Source organism: Megalops cyprinoides, chromosome 7 (genome assembly GCF_013368585.1).
Source record: "Megalops cyprinoides isolate fMegCyp1 chromosome 7, fMegCyp1.pri, whole genome shotgun sequence".
Classification (NCBI taxonomy): domain Eukaryota; kingdom Metazoa; phylum Chordata; class Actinopteri; order Elopiformes; family Megalopidae; genus Megalops; species Megalops cyprinoides.
Genome location: NC_050589.1, coordinates 32,977,494 through 32,998,206, shown reverse-complemented (window position 1 = coordinate 32,998,206; position 20,713 = coordinate 32,977,494). Strand labels below are relative to the sequence as shown.

At 42.2% G+C, this 20,713-nt stretch overlaps 1 protein-coding gene across 1 annotated transcript in view; it reads right to left on the bottom strand.

Moving 5' to 3' along the window:
• Positions 1 to 15,705, bottom strand: part of LOC118780489 (copine-9-like) — a 77,821-nt gene extending 62,116 nt beyond the window's left edge. Inside the window, exons 1-2 of the mRNA XM_036533012.1 lie at positions 15,353 to 15,705; positions 6,281 to 6,321 (exon numbers count right to left, since the gene is read on the bottom strand). Of these exons, the coding sequence (XP_036388905.1) occupies positions 6,281 to 6,321; positions 15,353 to 15,429 (118 nt within the window). The 5' untranslated portion in view covers positions 15,430 to 15,705. The remainder of the gene's footprint in view (positions 1 to 6,280; positions 6,322 to 15,352) is intronic.
• Positions 15,706 to 20,713: the final 5,008 nt, after the last annotated feature.

The window sequence follows — 20,713 nt, the reverse complement described above, 5'->3', positions numbered from 1 at the left end:
ACCACCATATGAATACAAAAGAGGAACGGTTTATGTATCGAGGTATCTCTAATATGCTGGCGTATCTGTTGTGTTGAATATTTTGTGTCTTGTTCAGAAATGCCTAGCTGACTTACTAGCACAGTTTTTCTGCTGTTTGTAATGTTTTTCCTACACTAGCATTGTCATTTCATTAGAGAATGGGAAACTGGGATGACTGTTTGTTTATGGGTAATTTCTCAATTAGGAGGCTACAGTGTTGTGTGTCACACAGATGCGGAGACTGTGGGTTGGATTGTGGATTTGGAATGATAAATACAGCCAAACTGTGCTGGGTGTGCTATTCACAGTCTTCAAAACGTAACGGTATTGATCACAGCCTTGGACTCGCCGTTGATGTTTTCCCCTCAGAGCCGCAGCCCATTGAGCTGTGACACGCCCAGAGAGGGGAGCCCTGCCAGGCGACCCACATGAAAGGCGGCGGTCACCGTGAATGGGCTTTTAAAGTTCAGGGCTGTTTTTGATGACGGGGACACCTCCGGTCCAGATCACTGCTGCCCGCCCCTGGGGGGGCCGGCACAAGGGCCCCTCTGATTCGGAGGTCCTCCGATATGCCAGACCACTGATCTCCTCTCTCTGTAGCGGGACCTGAGAGTCAGGGCCCCCCTTTGGCAGGGCGGGGGGGCAAGCTTGGAGTTACTGTCACAGTTAGTCACATGATCTTGGGTGGAACACAAAGCCGCTGAAGCAAGCCAAGTTCCAGTCTCAAACGGCCCAGTCAACGCACACAAAACTATGGCCAGACTAACAGAGCAGAGACCATTGTTATCAGCAAGCACTTGTCAACAAAATCAAGGCCCTCTGCTTTGCTAACCAAAGGCAAGAGCCCATCCCTTTGAACACTGTCTTCAGGAAGGTTACTCCCATGGCAGAGCCACTGACCTGCAGACCAGCTCTGATGTCAGGTATCACTCTTTTGCAACATGTGTCCGTTTCTGCCTCAACCGTTTTTTCGAGTCATTAATTCCACAGCAAAAAAAAGTTAATAGGAGTTTCCCACCAGCCAACTGTACTGTATCATCTGACACAAAAGACAAGCAAAAAAAAATCTAAACAGGAGGGGGTCACATGAACAAAGACTGGGCAGACGCGACTGTGATTCCAGCTATCACATTATGCAGCACGACGAAGACATGCCCAACTCATATTCAGATATGACCTTTGAAAAGTCCCTCCTGTGGTTTAATTAGTTTTAATAAACGCGCACAATTATGATCTCAATAAAGCCCACAATGCATAAGCTTTCTTTTTTCTCTCTCTGAGGCCACCCCGTGCTGAGGAATTAATGAAGGGGGACTTAATTGGTTTCCAATTGCAAATACGGGTCGGGCCTGCTCTGATTGCTTTTGGGGAAGTGTTTTTTGGCTGGGGGGGACAGTCTGCGGGCCGTCTGGGCTTCCCCAGCTAGTCGGCAATGGTGATTCGCACCTCCGTTACAGCACACGGTTAGCAAAGCGGTCTCACCCCGAAGGGAGCCTCTCCCTCAGTAATGGGGCAGGCACCAGACTCAACAGCCCGGGGTATGAAACATGATGTACCCAAACCCCAGCTGCCTCACACAGAGGGGCAGACTTTATTCCTCATGTGTGAATCTGGATCCAGCGTAGATGGGAAAGGGGCGGTGGGCAAAGTGCTGGCATGCATTGTTTTCACGCAACATCCCTCCAGCTCCTCGGCTTTACCGCTGTGGTCTGAATTTAAAACAAAGATGACTAATGTGAGCACATTTCTGTGTGCCTCCTGAAAGTTTGCCGATTCATAAAAATGCAGCCTGATTGAAAACCAAGATGACAAGTGCAACCCTGTTTCGTTGGGGCTGAATGTTTTCTCACCTTGTCTGAGACCAGTGAATGCTGCAATTCTTACAATCAGGAGAGTGCAGACAGATACCCAGCCGTTTCCCTCCTCATTTGCCATCACATTATGAACAAGTGAGTTATTTACATATATCTCTGACATGAGGAGACCAACAATGATCTTGGTAATGTGTCCAATAAAAACAGATTATGTAAATGACTATAAACTAGTGACTATAAATAACTTAACACAGATAACAGTGTCTGGCTGAAGTGCTTACAGGCAGCACCCTGAGCAAAAGGGAGTTCAAGGCAAAACACTCTCCTACACAAGCAGTTATCATGGGAACACACAACAATAAGATCACTATCTACTTGCTATCTACTTATCCACTATATCTCTTTTTCATTTTTATGTGAAAAATCACCTTGCAAAATCTATGATCAGCAACACAAGGGTATATAGAGACATACAGTAAGATAATATTTATTCACCTGACTACAGCCAGTCTTTCTTTGTTTAAGAACAGACGTAGTCAGGTTACATTTAAATGGTAATGCCATGGTGACATCTTTTTTGCATCACTTTAATGGCATGAACATCAAGAACACAATTGTTTTAGAACACCTTCTTTCACAGCAAACACCAAAGCTATACCTAAGACTGCTGGCTTACACTCTTGTTATTTATAAATCTGCAGAAAATACATCTCCTCAGATTTAGTATCCCAGTAAACTTTTATGCAAATACAACCATCCATCCATCCATGTTAATGCATCATCTTCACAGTCACAAGTCAATTCATGCCATAGGCCACAGCCGACCAGTTAAAAGTAGGTGGCAGTGTATAAGGGGCTGACATTATGTAAGCAACGCAATGATTAGCCTGAGACTATTTAGTGAGAAAATATAATTGCCTATTATTCTCCAAGAAGCCTGATTGAAAGAACGAAATGTGTTGTGCATGCTTATCGAATGTTTGTGAAGAGGAACTTTTATTCTCAACCAGAAGTCAATTGAAGCAACAGTTCTGACCGCTAGGACACTCTAGGTTGAAAGGGATTTGAAAGGATTTTTTTTTTTTGGTCTAAGAGTGAGATAGATAGACATGCCATTTCTTCAGTGTGGTGCCTGCAGCTAAACTGCACAGAGCACATCAGGTGAGAACAAAATGCACCTGCCCATTGTTGCAACCCCTCTACCTCAATGAGAGCAGCACAACACCATTTCATAATGACCCTGTGATTTCACCAATTCACAGCCCAGACACACATACACACACACACACACGCACACACACTCTGTCTCTCTCTGTCTCTCTCTTTTCTCTTTTCTCTCTTACCTATATGCACATACGCACACAGACACACATACACACATACACACAGGCTCTCTCTTTCTATCTCATTCACAGACAAGGTCTCTCTCCATTTGACATAGAAACACACCCTGTCTCTCTCTTTGTCTCTCTCTCCCACACACACAAACCCATTTCATTTTCACAGCTAACTGGAGAGCCTCGATGAAGAGCAGAAAAGGGTGGACAAGGACAGAGCTAAATTCATGTCAAAGTCATCCTTTAACAAGTCGGGGCTGAGGGGAGGGGACTCACTATGCATTCAAAGCACTCTTTCGTTCAAACACAGTGCGACAGTAAATAAGTACATAAAAAGCACTGAAACCCAATTCTCTGTCCCAGACAGGAATCTCCGGCACTGTCTTGGGCCTAGGATCAACACTAAGCTAATCTTATAAGAGAACCCCATCGTTTTGGAGTGGATGATGGCATAGGCCAAAAGAGAGAAAACAATAGATCAAAATCAAACCGAACAAATGTGATTATTGCTTTCCGTCATTGGCCTGGGGCCCAGTTCCCTCACAATGGCTTGAGATGGTGAAGGGCAAAAGCGACGCGTTCTGGGACAACACTGTGCCCCACCGACGCTGACATTATGGTAATCCACGGGTCACTGAGTGGCCCATAATGCTGGTCACGCTATGCTGCGTTTTGGAGTCTGAAGTCTCTCCAACTCTGCCACCCCGACTCCGTGAGCAGTTCTTGCTGACCTTCTCAGTCTCACTGTCGTTCGCACAGGCTCAGCAAGCCCTCCCTTGAGGCACGGCGAGCTGGAGGCTTGACAGCACAATCCCATTTTAGTGCTGGCTCTGTGTGAGCTGGGCATGCAGGTATTGGAAAGCTTGTTATCCATCCAGGCTCTCAGACAGTGGCTTCAGGTCTGTCCTGGCACGGCTTAAGAAGATCAAGTCAGAGCCACATGGCATGGGTCTGAAAGCTTTGTCCCCCGCCCCACGCTGACCATCCGAGCAATCAGACGCAAACATGCCACTGCCTCCATCTGGTGCCCATTTTTCAACTGCAGTGCCATAGCCAATCCTGCTGACCAAGGTATTGCTTTGCCCAGTCTTTTTTCATCAAGCCAAGTGAGAATCAAACATGAAACTCCATGGCTTGATGTCCTGTTTGGCGCTGATTGGTTGCACCCAGCCTGTGGGCAGTACCAAAATATGGTAATGTATTTTGGGCAATGGCTGTCTGGAAGAAGGAAGTGTTCGAGGAACTTTTAGAACTTCTGGAACTTTTTGGAACCTCCATGAAGAATCAACTTATCTATTTAGTGGTTATTTATTTTAGAAGTTATGTATCTAGTTAATAATTTATCAATGTAGCAAGTGAAATACATTTAGCAAGACATACTGCATGTCCTCTCTTTCTGTGTAGATGTGTGACAGTTAAAGTGATAAACAGCAACACAAACATGATGCAAAATCCTTATTTATGACAAGAGAGGCTGAGGAGTGAGAACAAGAACAATAAAAGATCCAGCAGAATCAGGGAAGTAAAGACAAAAAGTCAGAAAAGTCAGCAAGGATTAATACAAAATACTGGTCTACTGGTAGCTACTTCTTCATGTTAGCAAGTACGCTAATGTGAAATAAGCACATGAAAACTCCATGAGCTTGCCATTTTCTTTTTCTAACCTGCCTGTGATGGCACATTCATTCTATTCCTGCCTTCTAATTGTGTGACGTTTCATATTATACCCCAGCTCTGCAGTGGAAAACCACATAAGCCATATCAGCCAGGCCTGGCTGGGTTCCAGTGGGGCCTGGATTGACATGATTCTCTCAGTGGGAAAGGTGCAGAAAGCTTCTTGTAAGCTGCCTGTTTCAATATTGTTCTGAGACCAAACTTTTGCTGCTCCTTTTTGGGCATGCCCACACATACACACACACACACACACACACACACACACACTTTAAAACCAGAGAAATGCTCAGTCCAACCCCAGTGTGCAATGACCTTTGCAAAACAAATGCAGGCAAGCGTTTCAAGCCTTTAACCATATTTTTTTTACTTAATTTCAGCATTCAGTGAGCTTGTCATGCCACCAACTGAACAGGAATGTAACGCTCACCTAAATCCTTCATTCAAAGATAAAAGGACAAACCACACTGTGGTTGGATTGAATTTGAATCCTGAGTCTCATTCAGAATGCATCACATCTGTCAGGAAGATTAAATGCCATGGGCAAATAAAATAGTGAACCAAATGGGAACACACAAAAACACAAACAAATAAACAAGCAGACAAGTAAACAGCCTCATCTAAGGTATTGACTTCCTGGAGGGAGTCCAATAAGATGCACAGCTGGGCAAATTTCTATGTTCTGATTAATGAATAGATTAATAAATAGGCACAGTAAGCAAGTAAGCGAAAATGGTGCAGGGAATTGATTCGAAGTTTTAGAAACAGTGACAAAGATCAGAAAAGACAGATATCCTTAACAAGGTGCTGAGGGCAAATTAAAAAGATTTTAATGTTGGTTGAACTGGAAAAAAAAAATAACTGCCTTCTCCTGACCCATTTTTTATTCCTTTAAGTTGTTTTAAAAAGCTTTCTTTCCAAGAAGTGTCCTAAATTTTTCATTTTTCTATCTGCTTTACTTATTGCATGTCTCAAATAATGAAAAAGGAACAAAAAGAAAACCTATAAAGCATTTATGAGCATGGTCAATCAACAGTAACAAACTGGCTCAACATTGTAACCTCCTGTTTCACATTCATGCATGGAAGAAAGTACTTCCTGTTGCTCTTATCTTCTTTTTAAGCATGTCTGTTTTTTTGCGTTTGTATAGTGCTCCTCTACACAGTGGCCTTGGTCTGCGTCACGATTCTGATGAAAAAACGGATCTCTCCTCTGTAATCTGAGATGATCTGAAGGCCCGGCAGCAAATGATCTAAAAACCCAGCAGCAATCCACCGGGACCACCACACACACCGGGAAACACAGGTCCTCTCAACACACGCAACACATTCAGCCAGACTAATGAAGAGGACTCCTTCAGACACACGGGAGACGGCCCCTCCCCCTCCCGCTGTGACCTTTCCACCCCATTTTTTTTAAACAGTGCGCAGCACATACCGGGATCCGACTTGGAGAAGGTGTCCATATCCAGCAGGTTCCTATGGAAACAAGACAAAGGAAAAGAATGAATGAATCTATATATCCGACATTCCTTTGGCAGAGTTCAACAGAGAAGCACGGCAAGGTTCACCTCGAGTCATTCATTCCCCTGTATGTTCTAGTGCAGCCTCGAAAATGAGCTCCTCATTCCATCCAACAGCAGCTGTAAAATTTCACACCCAAATGACCTAAAAAGGTCAAAAGGACATTTTGAAACTGAAAAGTAAGCACACCAGACAGGAAAATAATGATATCTACAATACTAATACTAGGGCTGCAACAGATACTGGATGAATGGAATGGATTTTTGAATCCATTCGAGCTCATGGATTCGAAAATAATTCATTGATTAGAATTCTGGGCCTCTCACAGTCCCCAACAATTTAAAATGCCAGATGAACACAAGTAATTTAAAAAGAACTTGCAATGTCTTCAGCTATATGATTGCCAGGAAAAAATCCTACACAAGGACACAACCATTTAGTTAAAATAATTACATTTTTCAGTGACTGACAGGTGGAGGTGCATTCTACAGTTTTTCTTCCTCCCACAACTGATACTGTTAGATTTTCACCAAGTATTGCAGAGTACAGCAAGCCCATGCTTTGTATCAACCAAGACAATAAACCATGGCATACACCCATACAAAAACCCACGCAACCATGACAGAAAAGCTATGCCAACTTTCATGACATGTCACAGTGCCCTGTGTCTTATTGCTTATTTGTACCACAGTGACAAATTTGCAAGGCTGGCAAGTTGTTTCTTAGGTCTGTGCATATTGTAGCTGACTAGCTGAGTTGAGTACCTTCAAAGCAAATTGCCAATCTTAGGTGAGAATCAAGGAACTTATCAAACTGAGATGGACTGGAAGATTGGAAAGCAAATAGACGACCAGCAGGAAAACAGAAGCTAATAATAGCCAGAATTACAAGAAGTGTAATAATCATAATAATACAAGAAATCAGCAACTCATTTGATTGTCAGTGCACATACACTTGGCAGGGCTGTTCACCAGTGATGCCCATAGGCTTCAGCCAGGCGCCTTCACCCATAATGACACTTTCCATAATTATGAAATAGATTTCCTAGCAGTGGGGCATAATGAGTGAGCAGGAGTCTGCTAATAAGACAGAGAAGCGTATTGTTTCAGGCAAACCTCTAAGTGACAAGCCCAGCCATGGCAGTGCCGAGCGTTCCAGCTCGTCTGATGGGATGCATCTCCCTCCCGATCTGCCGTTGGCGCTGGGCCTTACATAAGGGAAAGCGATCGCTCCCACAGTAGGATCCCGCGCACAGCGGCGTGCATCTTAACCGTCTGAGCGAGCGGGCAATCAATTCCGTTCCAGCTCAGCCCGACGGCGCTCAGAGCCACAGGGGGCGGTGTTGATTTTTAGAGGAGGCTTTTTCAAAAAAAAAAAAAAGAAAGAAAAACAACACAGTTCTATCCGCATCGCCTCGGGGCACGGAGGGCCGAATCAGTCGCCTGCGAGCCGCGGCACGGAGAGGGAGGCATGAGCCCACGGGCGCCATCGAGTCCTCGTCTATGTGGCGGACCATCGCCACAACCAGCCCAGCTGAAGGGCCAGACCTGGCGTGTGCGCCCTCCAAAGGGAACAGATGGTCTGGAGACAGGCTCTTCCCGATGGCCGTTCTCATCGAGCCGCCTTCTAGGTGGCTCAGTAACACTGACTCGTCTTCTGACGGGGGCTGTCTGCCTCCCTGGGTGGTGACACCCAGTCGTGTTCGGCGGTGTAGCATCCCTCCCAGGCTGGGATCATCAGGCCCTGCCATGCTCTCAACTCACGCTACGTTCAAGGCTCATAGAGAATCATCAGACCCTATGATCTTTTCAACTGACAAGAGACTCAGGACTTCTGGAGATATTGACAGAGACTGCAAAGCATGGTGCTGTTTAAAGAACAAATCTTCCAAATGCAAGGCTCTTATTTGAAGGGCCATGGCTTTGATCCCCACTGTAGAGAAACCAAATGTTCATTGAGGCATCCTGTTGTGGCACTCCCCAGATGCTCCTTCAGTGACAGCCAAATGCATGGGGTTTAAGACCAGAGGGCATTCCTGCATAATTAGTGGTGAGGCTGACGTACTTACCCATAAGGCCTTACATTCTATGATTTTGATAATAGAGCAGAGATTAAACCAACCTCCTGTAAGATGGGGCAGTGCACTATCAATGCAGCTGCCATGGTGAGGGTCTAGCTAATTATATATACTTAAATCTCAACATCACATTCACTCAAAGTACCCTGCGAGGGTGGGCTACAACAATCAGTTAAACAATGCTGCTCATGTGTGCCAACTTTACAGGGGTTCTGGGCTTACAGCTCCTCCATAATGCTTAAATGAAAGTATTATTACCATCAGGTTATCACAGGACACACGCCAGGTTTGCAGCACAGCCCACACTGGTTGCAATCCACCATTAGAGTTCTCAGCACACACCTACACTGCTTGCCAGCCACCATTGAGGAGAGTCCTGCCGATTGTACAAATTAGCCCATGAATGTGGGCCGAAAACATATCCCTATGTAAATATGTGCAGTTGCCTGGTCAATCCACTCAAAGCGGTCTCCGTGACTCCATACTCGCACGCTTGTTTCTCAGTCGATAGCACTCGCTCGCAGGTTTAATCATGAACATTCATTGTGTCTTTAAATGCCTTTTTCTCTCGGCCTCATCCCTTCTCAATGCTTCTTCCTCATCCATACCTTTGAGGACTTTGTTTCTTAATGATGGGTTTCATTTGGCAGCAACAACCCACCCCCAACCCCCCAACTGCCTGGAGCTGGTGCCCCTCTGCCCTGGAGTATGCTGGGAAGTTCACCTGACCCAAATCTGTCAACCCCTCATTGCTCATGGAACTACCTCTCTCTCCAGTACCCACCAGCCATGCAGGCACAGATGGGTTTATCACACAGCTGGCTGTGACCTGACTCCCATCTCTAAAAGCCTTCTTCACCTTTTTCCTTTCTGGTCTGTGTTACTTGTTTCTTCTTCCTCCAAAAAGGGGTAATCGTCTTGACTCCCACACAGCAGTGAGAGGCACGGCTGCCCGTGCCAGCGTGGCAGCTGGCGGAGGTGTTGACAGAGGAAGGCAAACAGATGAGCCCGTTGCGTCTTCTGGTGCATTTCAATCTACACGTCTTGCATTGCGCAAACAGAGATACAATTTGTTCTACATCCTCATGTTGTTATGCGTGCTCAGATTCCACTTTGTGATCATAAGTCCATCCAAGTTACTCTTGTTTATTTTCTTCAAAGAAGCAAAAAAAAGGAAAATACCTACTCTGATAAGTTCAAGCTCACCGTTTAGCTTCTTTCCTACTGTTCAGACTGAGAGATCGCTACAAAAATTCAGCACATTTAACATTTAAACAATGTTCAGATGCAAATGCTGTGGAAGTCAGCAGGGTTTGAGTCCCATGTGGGGTACTACTGTTGCCTTTCCTCTCTGACATTAGTAAGCATGCTGTTCAAACAGGTTAAAGAATGCATACAGTAAGGTAAAGTGTGAGCATATTAAGCAAATTAATATATATGTGAAATCAAGACTTTAGAACAGATTTGACAAAAAATACAAAAAAAAAAAAAAATACAGGGTTGCCTTTCATGACATTTTGATGTCATTTATAGTGCTGACCCTTGTGGGTGCTTTGGCAACAAATGCCAGTAAGCAATGATTTTTGAAAGTGGGCATTATGTGCAAGCCAGTAAGTTACTTCAATTTCTTATCAATATCAGCACACTGATACAGCTAAACATGATAGTGACACACAGCAAGCTAACGTATTAGCTAGAAAGATGAATATATATTGCAAAATGGGAACAAAGAACCAGAGAAAGATCAGTTCACCAATGACTTTTCAAGGGCAGTGGGATATTTAACCACTTTCCTTAATACTTCTATAACTTCCCAGGACAAAAACATCATGGCTTTAATTGACTATGGGATCACCGTACATGGACACACAGAGGTTGGGTTGCTACACATGTGCAAATGTAGATTAAGAGGATTGAGTGATCCTTTTCCTAATACCATCTACAGAAGAGCCCGTGTGTCGGCCTCTACATCTGTTCCACTTGACCTCTACCGTCGAGCGGATAGCAGCTGCCTGGCTTCTTTGTGCCAGTGTGTCTTCTGCCTGTTACAATGACAAGCCACAGACTGCAGGGCACAGCAGGGCACCTTGTGCCTTCCACGGTTCTTTGAGAGGGCAAAGCGATTTCTATTTATTTATTGCCCCGCTGCCCCAGAGATGTTGGAGAGGAGAGGGCTTTGGTTTTGAGAATTGCTGTATTCCTCAGCAACCTAGTCTTTCTCTCTCATTGTGCCGCTCTCTCCCTTCCGCTCACTTTCCCTATTTCTCTCTTTCCGTTTAATTGAATTGACTTTAATGGAAACGTATGTTTCATACATTTCTATGTCTCCTGTTTTGTCTCTTTCTTTCTTCATTATTATTTCTGTTTGCAAGATGACCCTGGCCAAGGCGACATTACATTACATTACTTCATTAGTTCTTAAACTGTGGGCCAGCAGCCAAAGTGGCTCCTAGGCACTAGGATGTGAAATAAAGTGGGCATCCATAGCTAGAGTGCAACCGTTATCATCATCGTGCCTGTGCACCAGCTATCTCTATTGGCCATCAAACTGTACTTTTGCCTCCTCACGCTACTAAATTAAGGCAACTAATGATGCATTGTATGACTGAACAAGCAATTAACATTGCTAATAAAGTATGCTTGGTTCATCAGTGGACGGTGATTTGTTTAAGGCATTCAAGAATAACCTGTGGATATTTATTCATTTTAAACTAAATTAAGTTAAAGTATTTTTTATTTCAAGAGATGTGCATTAATATTCAGATAATCAGACCACTGTCCTTTCCCTCCCAGTGCTGTATGAATCTCAGTTCTCACTTTGTAAATAATGAGTCACTGCATTGATTCAAACTTTCAGGGAGGGGAATTAATAATATCAATGAATTATCTGTTATTTTAAGCAGGGTTCTGAGGTTCTTCCATATTTATGAGAAAGAACAACCCTCTGGATTGTTCTTCATTTGTGCTCATTAACAAGCATATGAATACTGATCCAAGTATGGTTAACTATTCTGTCTCATCTCTGTTAATTCCCAAAATAATCAGTTGATTGCGGTGGGTCACAAGAGGGCAGGAGACTATTTTCATTGAAGATCAAAAGTTTAAAAACCAACACATTACAATATTATCCATTTATACAGCTGGGATATTTGACTTTGTTCAAGGTTTCAACAGCAATGGCACACCAGTGGTTCAAGCATGCAGCCTCTAAGTTACATATCCAGTGCTACTCCAACTTTGTATTGCATACTGTATATGCGTATCAATGCGCATATGTTCACATGCAAGCATGTGCGCTGGACAGCGATGTTCATTTCCCCAGCATTGCTCTAATAACTGATCCAATGAGGCAGAACTCACAAAGCACATTGTGCATATGAGTACAGAACAGATTGTTGATTAAATGTGACAGGTCACCCTGCTTGTCATAAATAACAATAAAAACAGACAGGAGAAAACATGTCTTGTCCCCAACAAGCCCTTTTATACACATTTAAACATTAAACAGAATGTTCTAGAATAATTGAATGTAGTCAGTCACATATGGCGATTACAGCTACAGTTACAGTATAATACCTGTTATGTCTCTCATCACAACCTGCATCTATCAATGACAAGCTGGACAGAATATGTCCTCTTTGTCTGGGCTTTGACTACCCAAGATACAATGACTAAAGCAAACATTTATATATCAGTTGTGTGATCAGAAGTAACTCCAGAAAGTAGCACCCTCCAGCATCTTTCTGCCACAAACAAGTGATCCAGGAGCAGCATATGCACCATTACTACTGTATATGAAACAAAGCTGCTGATGAAGGATTGTTTACATGCAAGATCTGTCCACACTTTTTTTATAAATACAAAGTATCCATCCATTGTTAAAGCGAATGTAAATTGCCTTCTTGCCTTCCTAGCCTTCTTTATGTTCTTATGTTTTTGGAAAATCACAAATTTTTATGTAGGTCCAATTACTGTAGATGTTAAATGAAGCTTTTACCAAAGGGATAAGTACTAGAAGCAAAAAAATTTCAGCAGTATAGGCTTCTCCTGGGGAAAAAACTAAGTGATCAAAACGTTGTGGTGATAGAAGCTTGTGGCTGAACATATGGTTCTATGGCACAGCAGAATATGATTGTAAACCTTATAACAGCACTTATTGTGCCACTGATTTTCACTGTAACCTTACATTACAAATATCACACTAATGATTCATTATTTATATAGCTGCAAACCTAACCCTATTGAATCCACTTGTTGTGAATTACCCTGGATAAGAGCTTGTCAATTGAATACATGTAAAAGTGATAAGGTGTCAAAATATAAAGGTTTATGCAAGACACCATGGCTTCCCTTTCCTCTAGGCTGTTACAACACACAGAAGGCAACCACAATTGCAATCATGATTCAAAAGTTAGATTAAAGCTTGTTTGCTATTTATCACCATTACAAGGTTATTTCTTGGAACATCAACAATAGTTGAAGCAACATAATCAGTGGCAGACATTTGGAAGTACCTCCTTTACTATTGAGATAGACTGCAGTGAGAGCAGTATGATCATTACAATTACTATTTCACTGTGATTACTATTTCTATAAGTTCAGAAGGCACAGCCAATAACTGATTAACAAAGGAACCAAACTGCAATCTGGTCCTGTTAGCAAACCACAGATATCCTAGAGGAAAGTCTAGGTCACAGAATTTGGTCACTTCACAGATACTTCATGGCACACACCCAACACAACAAGCTGAAGAAATCACTTGGGCCCCAGTAATAGCACAGGCATGGATACAGTCTGGTGAACATTTACTGATTCAGTGGTGCCACAGTGACACTCTCAAGGAGGGGCATTCTTGCTAGGGATACCAGGGTTCCCCTTCATTAAAGTGTTGTTTTTTGCTGTGTGTAACAGTCCGCCCCCTCCAACCACAAGGACGACGCATCCTTATTCAAGTCCGTATGATTACACCATTAAACCTGTAAGCAAACAATTAAACTCGACGAAGCTATCGACACATACGCACAGGCTGATCATTTATTCACAGGATGTGAGTCACAAATCTCAGTGTGATTCTCAATTGACCTTTCTGAGGAAATAATGTTTCATGCTCTCTTCTGAAAACAAATAAGTAAACATATGTAAATTAAAAAAAAAAAAAATTGAGGCATGGCAGAGGCGCGACTGGTAATAAATTGGGCTCAAGGGACAGTGGGGAGGACAAATTAGTTTGGGCCCTTTATTAGGAAAATTGCTCACCGCCAGTGTTGGTATAGCATGTCTGCAAGGTGAACAATTTGCCAAGGCTGTGAACGGAATCATTCCTTCACAACTACGCCCTCACTTCTGAAATCAGGCCACCAGAATAATTATTTCCTTTTTGAATCAATTGCTTTGGAAATAAATCAACCAATTCCACAGTGTGTATCAATTGTCTTTGCAGCTAATCATGAGAAAAAAAAAACATCTAAGCTCTGAAAAAATGCAAACACTTTTCAGAAAATTAGATATGAACAGGGGCAAGGGGGAATATATGTATTAAAGCTGTGAGTTTGAATAGGATTGTCCCTGTATCAGAATCTGATTCACAAGTGATAACTGTCCTTTTTCATTAACATTACATTGTGACTTACTGAATGCAAAGATTTTTTTTCATAACAGCTCACAATTACCATGAGTTATTTAAGTCTCCAGACACCTCTCTGAGAATGTTAAAAAATACAAATGAAGGACATTATTTCTTGAGGCAGGTTTTTCTATGATAAAGTGTTCAGATGTGAATATATTTAAACATTTTCTTTTTCTTTTCAATTCTTGAGGGTAAACAAACACCCGTGGCTGGCTGAAATTAGCACCGAACACAGCAAATGTTGGATACACAGCAAGTAGATACAGCTCATATTTATGTATAGACATCTTTATAAATATGTTATAAATATTTCAGCAGCAAGGAGGTCTTGATTGTTATATCCAAAATAGACATATACAAATTACCACTATCGTCACGCGCCGCTACACTAGGAAACATAAAGTGCAAAAGGGCATAACGCAAGACACGGTATCCCACCCCTGTGGCTCATGCATTAGTTACTCCAGCAGTGTCTGTGCTCGGTATTTCCCTAAAAAATAAATAAATACAAATGAAATTAAAAAAAAAAAAAAGTAAAAATCCCACGAGTGCCAAGAGATGGAAGTTAAACCGTGTATTGGACTTCAGAACATGTGCTGTCTAAGCAAAGTGAAACCACCAAATAACATTCCTCTCGGAATGATTATAAGCAGTAATGGATATAAGTTAACTTTCCCTCTGTGAAAATCCATGGTCTGTAATCTGGTACGCCCACACTAGAAAATCTCTCTCTCCCACTCCTTCCTCCTTCTCGTCACCCACGTTTCAAAAACTAGAAATGCCTACTCCATTAGACGTTTTCTAACCTGTCCTAACACCTGCCATTTCCCAGTCGTGTCTACATTTGCTATCTGGAATCTGTCAAGAATAGGCAACCGTTTGCGCTTGTAGTCAATAACATTATTAGTGCTGCGCGCACCCATCTCAAAGGCGACGTTTCATATAAATTCAAAGCTTGATAAAATAGAATCTGCAGTACAGCGTCCATTATAAAGTATGTGATAGATCTGTCAGTACCTGGTATGACGTTGACATCCGTTATACATAGACAGGCACATTTGCATTAATTCACATTTGAATAATGTCGACATACAGTTTAATTTCACTACTTACTGGGTTCTCACATCAGTGGTTTGTGAACTTCGCACAAAACCCAACACCTTTGGGATCTAATTCTAACTGTTTTCACGTCCGAATGTGATTTTATACTTACAGCCTTTATTTTATTTTGCATTAGCACTTAGACTCTAGACATATAGGCATTTGATGAACATAAAACTTACCTACAGGATACCGTAACTTCAATTTTAGTTGCAGGCACGGTTGAGTGTAGCGGGTCGAATTCCCCGATTGACGCCATCCTCCGGTTTTTGATTTTTTTTTTATTTTTTATTATTCAAGTTTTCACCACTTTATATACAGTATAGTCAGTTTACAAGCCAGAGCATGTAGCGAGTGAGAAAGCAGTGGTTACACGGCGCGCACCTTCAGCGAGCTGACAGCGTGGATACCTGTGGGAGAGGTGAGTCGCAACAATCGCGACGTTCCCTGTGTTAGGACTCCGAGGAGGCAATTTCATTCTTCATTGCGATGTAAGAGCGAAGTGCGCGCTGCTCTGGATCACTGGTGGATTCCTTCTCCGACAGCTTTCTTTTTTCCCCACTCCTGTCGGCAGGTGGAGTTAGTATCGCAGTTAAGACTCCCGGAGCACATAATTGCGTGTACATTAAGGTAAAAAAAAAACAATGAAGAAAACTGGACTTAATATCAAGTTCAGACAATTTATGGCGTTTTCCCTATTTAATTTGTAAATCCATTCGGTCTGTGATGGTATTGCAAATAGTTTTAAACTATTTGTTTTTTTATTAACATTTCTATTTACTTTTCTTCACCGAAAATCAATCGCCTTATCCCTGAGGATGTTGAAGTGAGATATCAATATATGATCAATAAAATTGCTTAAAGCCTAATGATTATAAAACAAAGGAAACAAATAGAGTCTTTTGTAAGAGGTGCATTCAAGGACGCACATTTTCATACAAAGAAGAAAACAATAATCTCATTCTGCGGCGTGGCTATCTCATAATCAGACTTCATTTATACGTGTGTTCAGTTAGTACATGCAAGTATAATGATCAGTAAACAATTCAATCTGATGAATCAAAGCGCTTTCGGTGACTGTACCACTGACATGCGCTAATGAAACTGGCTGTCACTGTGGCTAGCGATGAAGTGCGTCAATGGCAATCGACGTTCCTTATTATGTTGGATGGCACAGTTTCTTTTGTCGAACTAACTGCACTACAACACATCTGTATGTTTTACCTGTAATGATTTGTTACTTATATTCTTTTGCATTATCAACTTATGGCATACTTACTGAAGCAGTTCAGGTGAGCAGTTTAAGTGCAAGGGGCAGGATCCTTGAATGAGTGCTCCTTTCTTACCTTAGACAGGCCACCTTGCCATGTGACAAAAGTAAGACCTCTAAATGTAAACCTCAGCCTCTTCATTTAAGTCTTACCTCATAGTATGTGTGTTAAGACTAAGCAGTACTACGTGGGATTTTTTTTTCCTGATTGTCAAAGCAACCTTAAGAGAGACTCCTGACTTGAAGGTTGAATTATAACTGTAAACTGGTAGTCGTAATTACTCTTTCATTAATTTTAAAGCAGCCTGTGCTTCAAGATCATGCAAGACAACAAAGGGTCAGTAAACAGTGGCATGCCATCTTTTTCGACCCCAGCTGATTCAAATGACCCCCTTCCTCAGTCGTGATTTCTCATTGAGTGCGTGGCTTATTTCAAGACATTTTTTTCTTCATACCTGAGTCTTTGTATTATCTTGACATGGAAGGTTCTGTTGACTGCATTGAAAGGCCTCTTGAGCACAAGACAAAAGAGGCAGATTTGGCACATAAATCCAACTGCCTGCGTAACTATAGTCTTGTCTGTAGTCTGCTAGTATGCTGCCAATCATTACCACTCCAGCTGTTATGTATGTGTGCTTTGTTCTGCTAATTGAATTTAGGAAAACATTCTACAAATACTCATCAAGAACGAATCTTGTCACCCTATTTGTGAAAGACAAGCCATTATTAATAAACCTCTGTAAATGAGCTCGCAATCAATATTGCCATCAATCTGGAGGATAGCAATGAGAGAAGCAGAGAGATATGCATTTAAATGATTTGCATAAGGGAAAGGGATACGTGCGTGATTCTCCACAAAACCGAAACTACAGTGTCAGTCAATCAAATGCGCTGCATGTCTGAAGAGATCAGGGGCATTCGTCATCTGGGGAACCCCACCAATAATCTCCGTTTTCACCTCTGAGGAGTAAACGGGGTATCGTTTATCGGTAACAGTCATATCGCCAGTCAGTGCATTCAGACTTTCTGTCGTGACACTAGTGGATCAATGAATTCTTATTATGGTGTATGTTTCATCAAACAAATGACTAAGCAAATTTTTGAATGCTAATAGGCACTGATTAGCGTCCCCTGTTTATTTAACAGACACCCTTATCCAAGGTGAGTTACATGTCCTAATTTTTTTTAACATATTATACATTTATGATGCTAACTACTAACTGAAGCAACTCAGGATAAGTACCTTGTTCAGGCATTCAATAGGAGTGACTCATAAAGGAATCGAATTTACAGCATCTGAGTAATAGGCATAACTAAAAAACAACAAGCAAACCACACTGCAACCCTATGCATTTAAATGTGTGTCATGTGTTTTGTATATTATCAAGCATAACCCTAATTTAGATATTCCTTGTAATCCCCCTTCGCCACCCTTTGCATTAGTTTTGTCTGATTTCATCAGGAATTTGGGACAATGCCATGCGGCCAGTATACTGGGTGCTGATTGGTTAAGAGACAAGGGCTATAAATTGGACCGTGGCCATTTAATTTCCTTTTACCCAAAGAAGGAAACACAAAGTAATACTTAAAATGAAATTCACAAAAGAACATGAAGAACACTGAGCTTACTCGATAAGGTAGTCCTGCCACAAGGGCTGGGAGAGGAGGCTTCTCACTGAATTCCTGATGGGAAGCCTGGCCACATAACAGCTGTATCCAGGAACATCTCAACCCCCAAAGGCCCGCAGATCGGGCCTTTACAAAAGGCCTGATGAAGGCAACGAGCAACAGCGTGGTGGATTACCAATCAGCCTCAGCTGTGTGTACGGCTGTAGGCTGTCCAGGGTCCTGAAGGTCCCTCAGACTCCCAACACTCCAGCTGAGGTCAGACACCTAATTTTTCGTCACACAAAAAAGCCCCTCCCCTTCTCCAAAGAGGGACTTCAAGGTGGTCACCAACCACCAAGAATGAGAGCATCAACCGGAAATGAACAAAAAGCATATCTGTCTTATTTGCCCTCTGTGATGCAATGGGCTCTCTACAATTGCATTCCACCAATACTCAAACACAACACTGAATACTTTTTAAGACAATTGTGTCTAATAAAAACTTTCAGACAATGAGTAAGAAAAAACAGCAATTGATCGAGCAAGCGGGCCAGAGCCAACACTGATTAATCCTTTTTCAGGTCAGGCAGAAGGTACAACAAACAGCGCTGTGGAAAACTGAGGCTTTTCAACCATTTGGCTTCATATCAGAATGAAAGTAAAACTTTTAGAAATTCATATACTGTTCACTTTTTCTGAACTTCCGGTGACCTCAGTCTGTCACTTTCTGGGCAGCTGGAGTCAGCATATTACTGCAAATAATAATAATAGTAATAATAAAAGAAAACAGATCAAAACAACCTAAGGCAAACCTATGCATGTGAATTATTTATTACTATTCATTATTTATCAGCATTCATAATTTGGTAAATGTTTCAAACATTTAGTGAACATTTCAAACTGTGACATACGTAAATGTTTGGTGATTTGGTGACTGTTTAATCTGTTAAATGTTTCATACATCTATATGGAGAGAAAGAGAAAGAGAGGGAAATTGGACAACTAAAACTTTGAAGGAAAAGTGTACAGTGACAGGAGTCATATTTTGCTCAAAGGAAATTTAATTTTAAAAAGTGAAAAGAGAAGAAATAGTACATTGTCATACAAACAGGAGAGTGTGATTGACAGGTACCCACAGATCATTACTGTAGATGGTTGCTCAGTTCATTATTAGGCAACAAATATTGTACAGAGGTTAGCACTTAATTCTAAGGTATGTTAATAGTCCACTTCGAGTTGATATCAGAGTAGTTTATTGATGCTTTTTTGGTGTTTTGGTCTTTGATGTGGGCCTGCTGATGGATAGTTTTCATATCCTAATCATTACGTTCCTTTGTAGATTCACTCAACAGAATACATTGACTTTCATTACAACAAGGTTTATGGAAGGGGAGTGTATGGTGCTCGCCACCCACTGCGTTCATTTGATACCACCTGCAGCGGCTTGTTGTTACAGGTGTCCCAATATTTAAATGTTTCTGTCTTTCCAGTGAACATTTACACTGGCCCAAAGTGGCTCCCATTCAGTTTGATGAGTACTCTCTCAATTTGCTCATGCCTTCTCGGCTTTTCCATGCACCTCCCTTATTTGTGTTGTCAAATCAGGCTGTAACTGGTGTGACAATCATAGATAAAAGGGTTTAAGTTTCTTGTTCTCTCTTGTTCTCTCTCCTTCTGTAAACCTCTTTTAATAAATGCTGTGAAGTGCTGAACACATTGTTCCAAGACACTTGCTGCAGGGGTTTAATCACTGTTGTGGAGCTCAGTAAAATCTATTATTCAATTTATTTAGCCGCTGAGAGGCCTCTCATTCAAAGTCTACATAAAGCCCCAACACAAGAAACTTCAAGGACTGGGATCCAGCAACTGATGAAAGAAGTGGGGCTTCCTGAACCCCAAAAGGGGTGAAGGACTTTTTAATTGATTTTTAATTGATTACAGCGTCTTGCTATAAAAAGCAAAGCCTCAGTAGGATTATTAGTTTATCACAGTCACCAATTGACAGCACACTTTAGCTCCGCCCATTGCAAAGCCTCTCCCATCAACAGCTCTGAAACCAAGGTGCAATTATTTCGTTCCTGGGAGGTGTGCTTAAGAGACGTTAAACCATCCAAGGGGAACTGTTTCCTTTTGCTTTTTTGTGCAAGTAAAAAAACGAACGCTGAAATTCGCAATCCGTGGTTTTTTGCGCGATGATGTATTTTAAACAGGGGAAACGGTACCGTAAGGAGCGACGGCCGCGCGGAGACGCCAGGCGCATGAATAATTCCGCGCGCTCGGCTCTGATTGCAGCGCGGCTCGCGGGGGTGCCGACGGGGCCGGAGTTCGCGAGCGCTGATGAGGACCGGCGCACGCACAATGCACGGAGCGACCGTAACGAGCCCCGCAGGAAAAGCTGTCGTAATTAGGGAGAAATGTGTTGGAATGAGGATAATGATTTTAAACTAGGGGAAGATTTTAAACAAAGTCACGGTACGCTTTGCACCCCTGGTAATTAATTAACGGGGGGAGGTGACACGTGCGCGAACCAAACGCCACAATCTTCACGGTGCAGATGATTTAGAATTAGTGGCAGGCGTGCTGGGAAACAAAATTACACAATACAGAACAACGGGAATGAGCTGAACAGTTTTTCCCAAAAGGTGACTGCCTGAGGCATAATGAC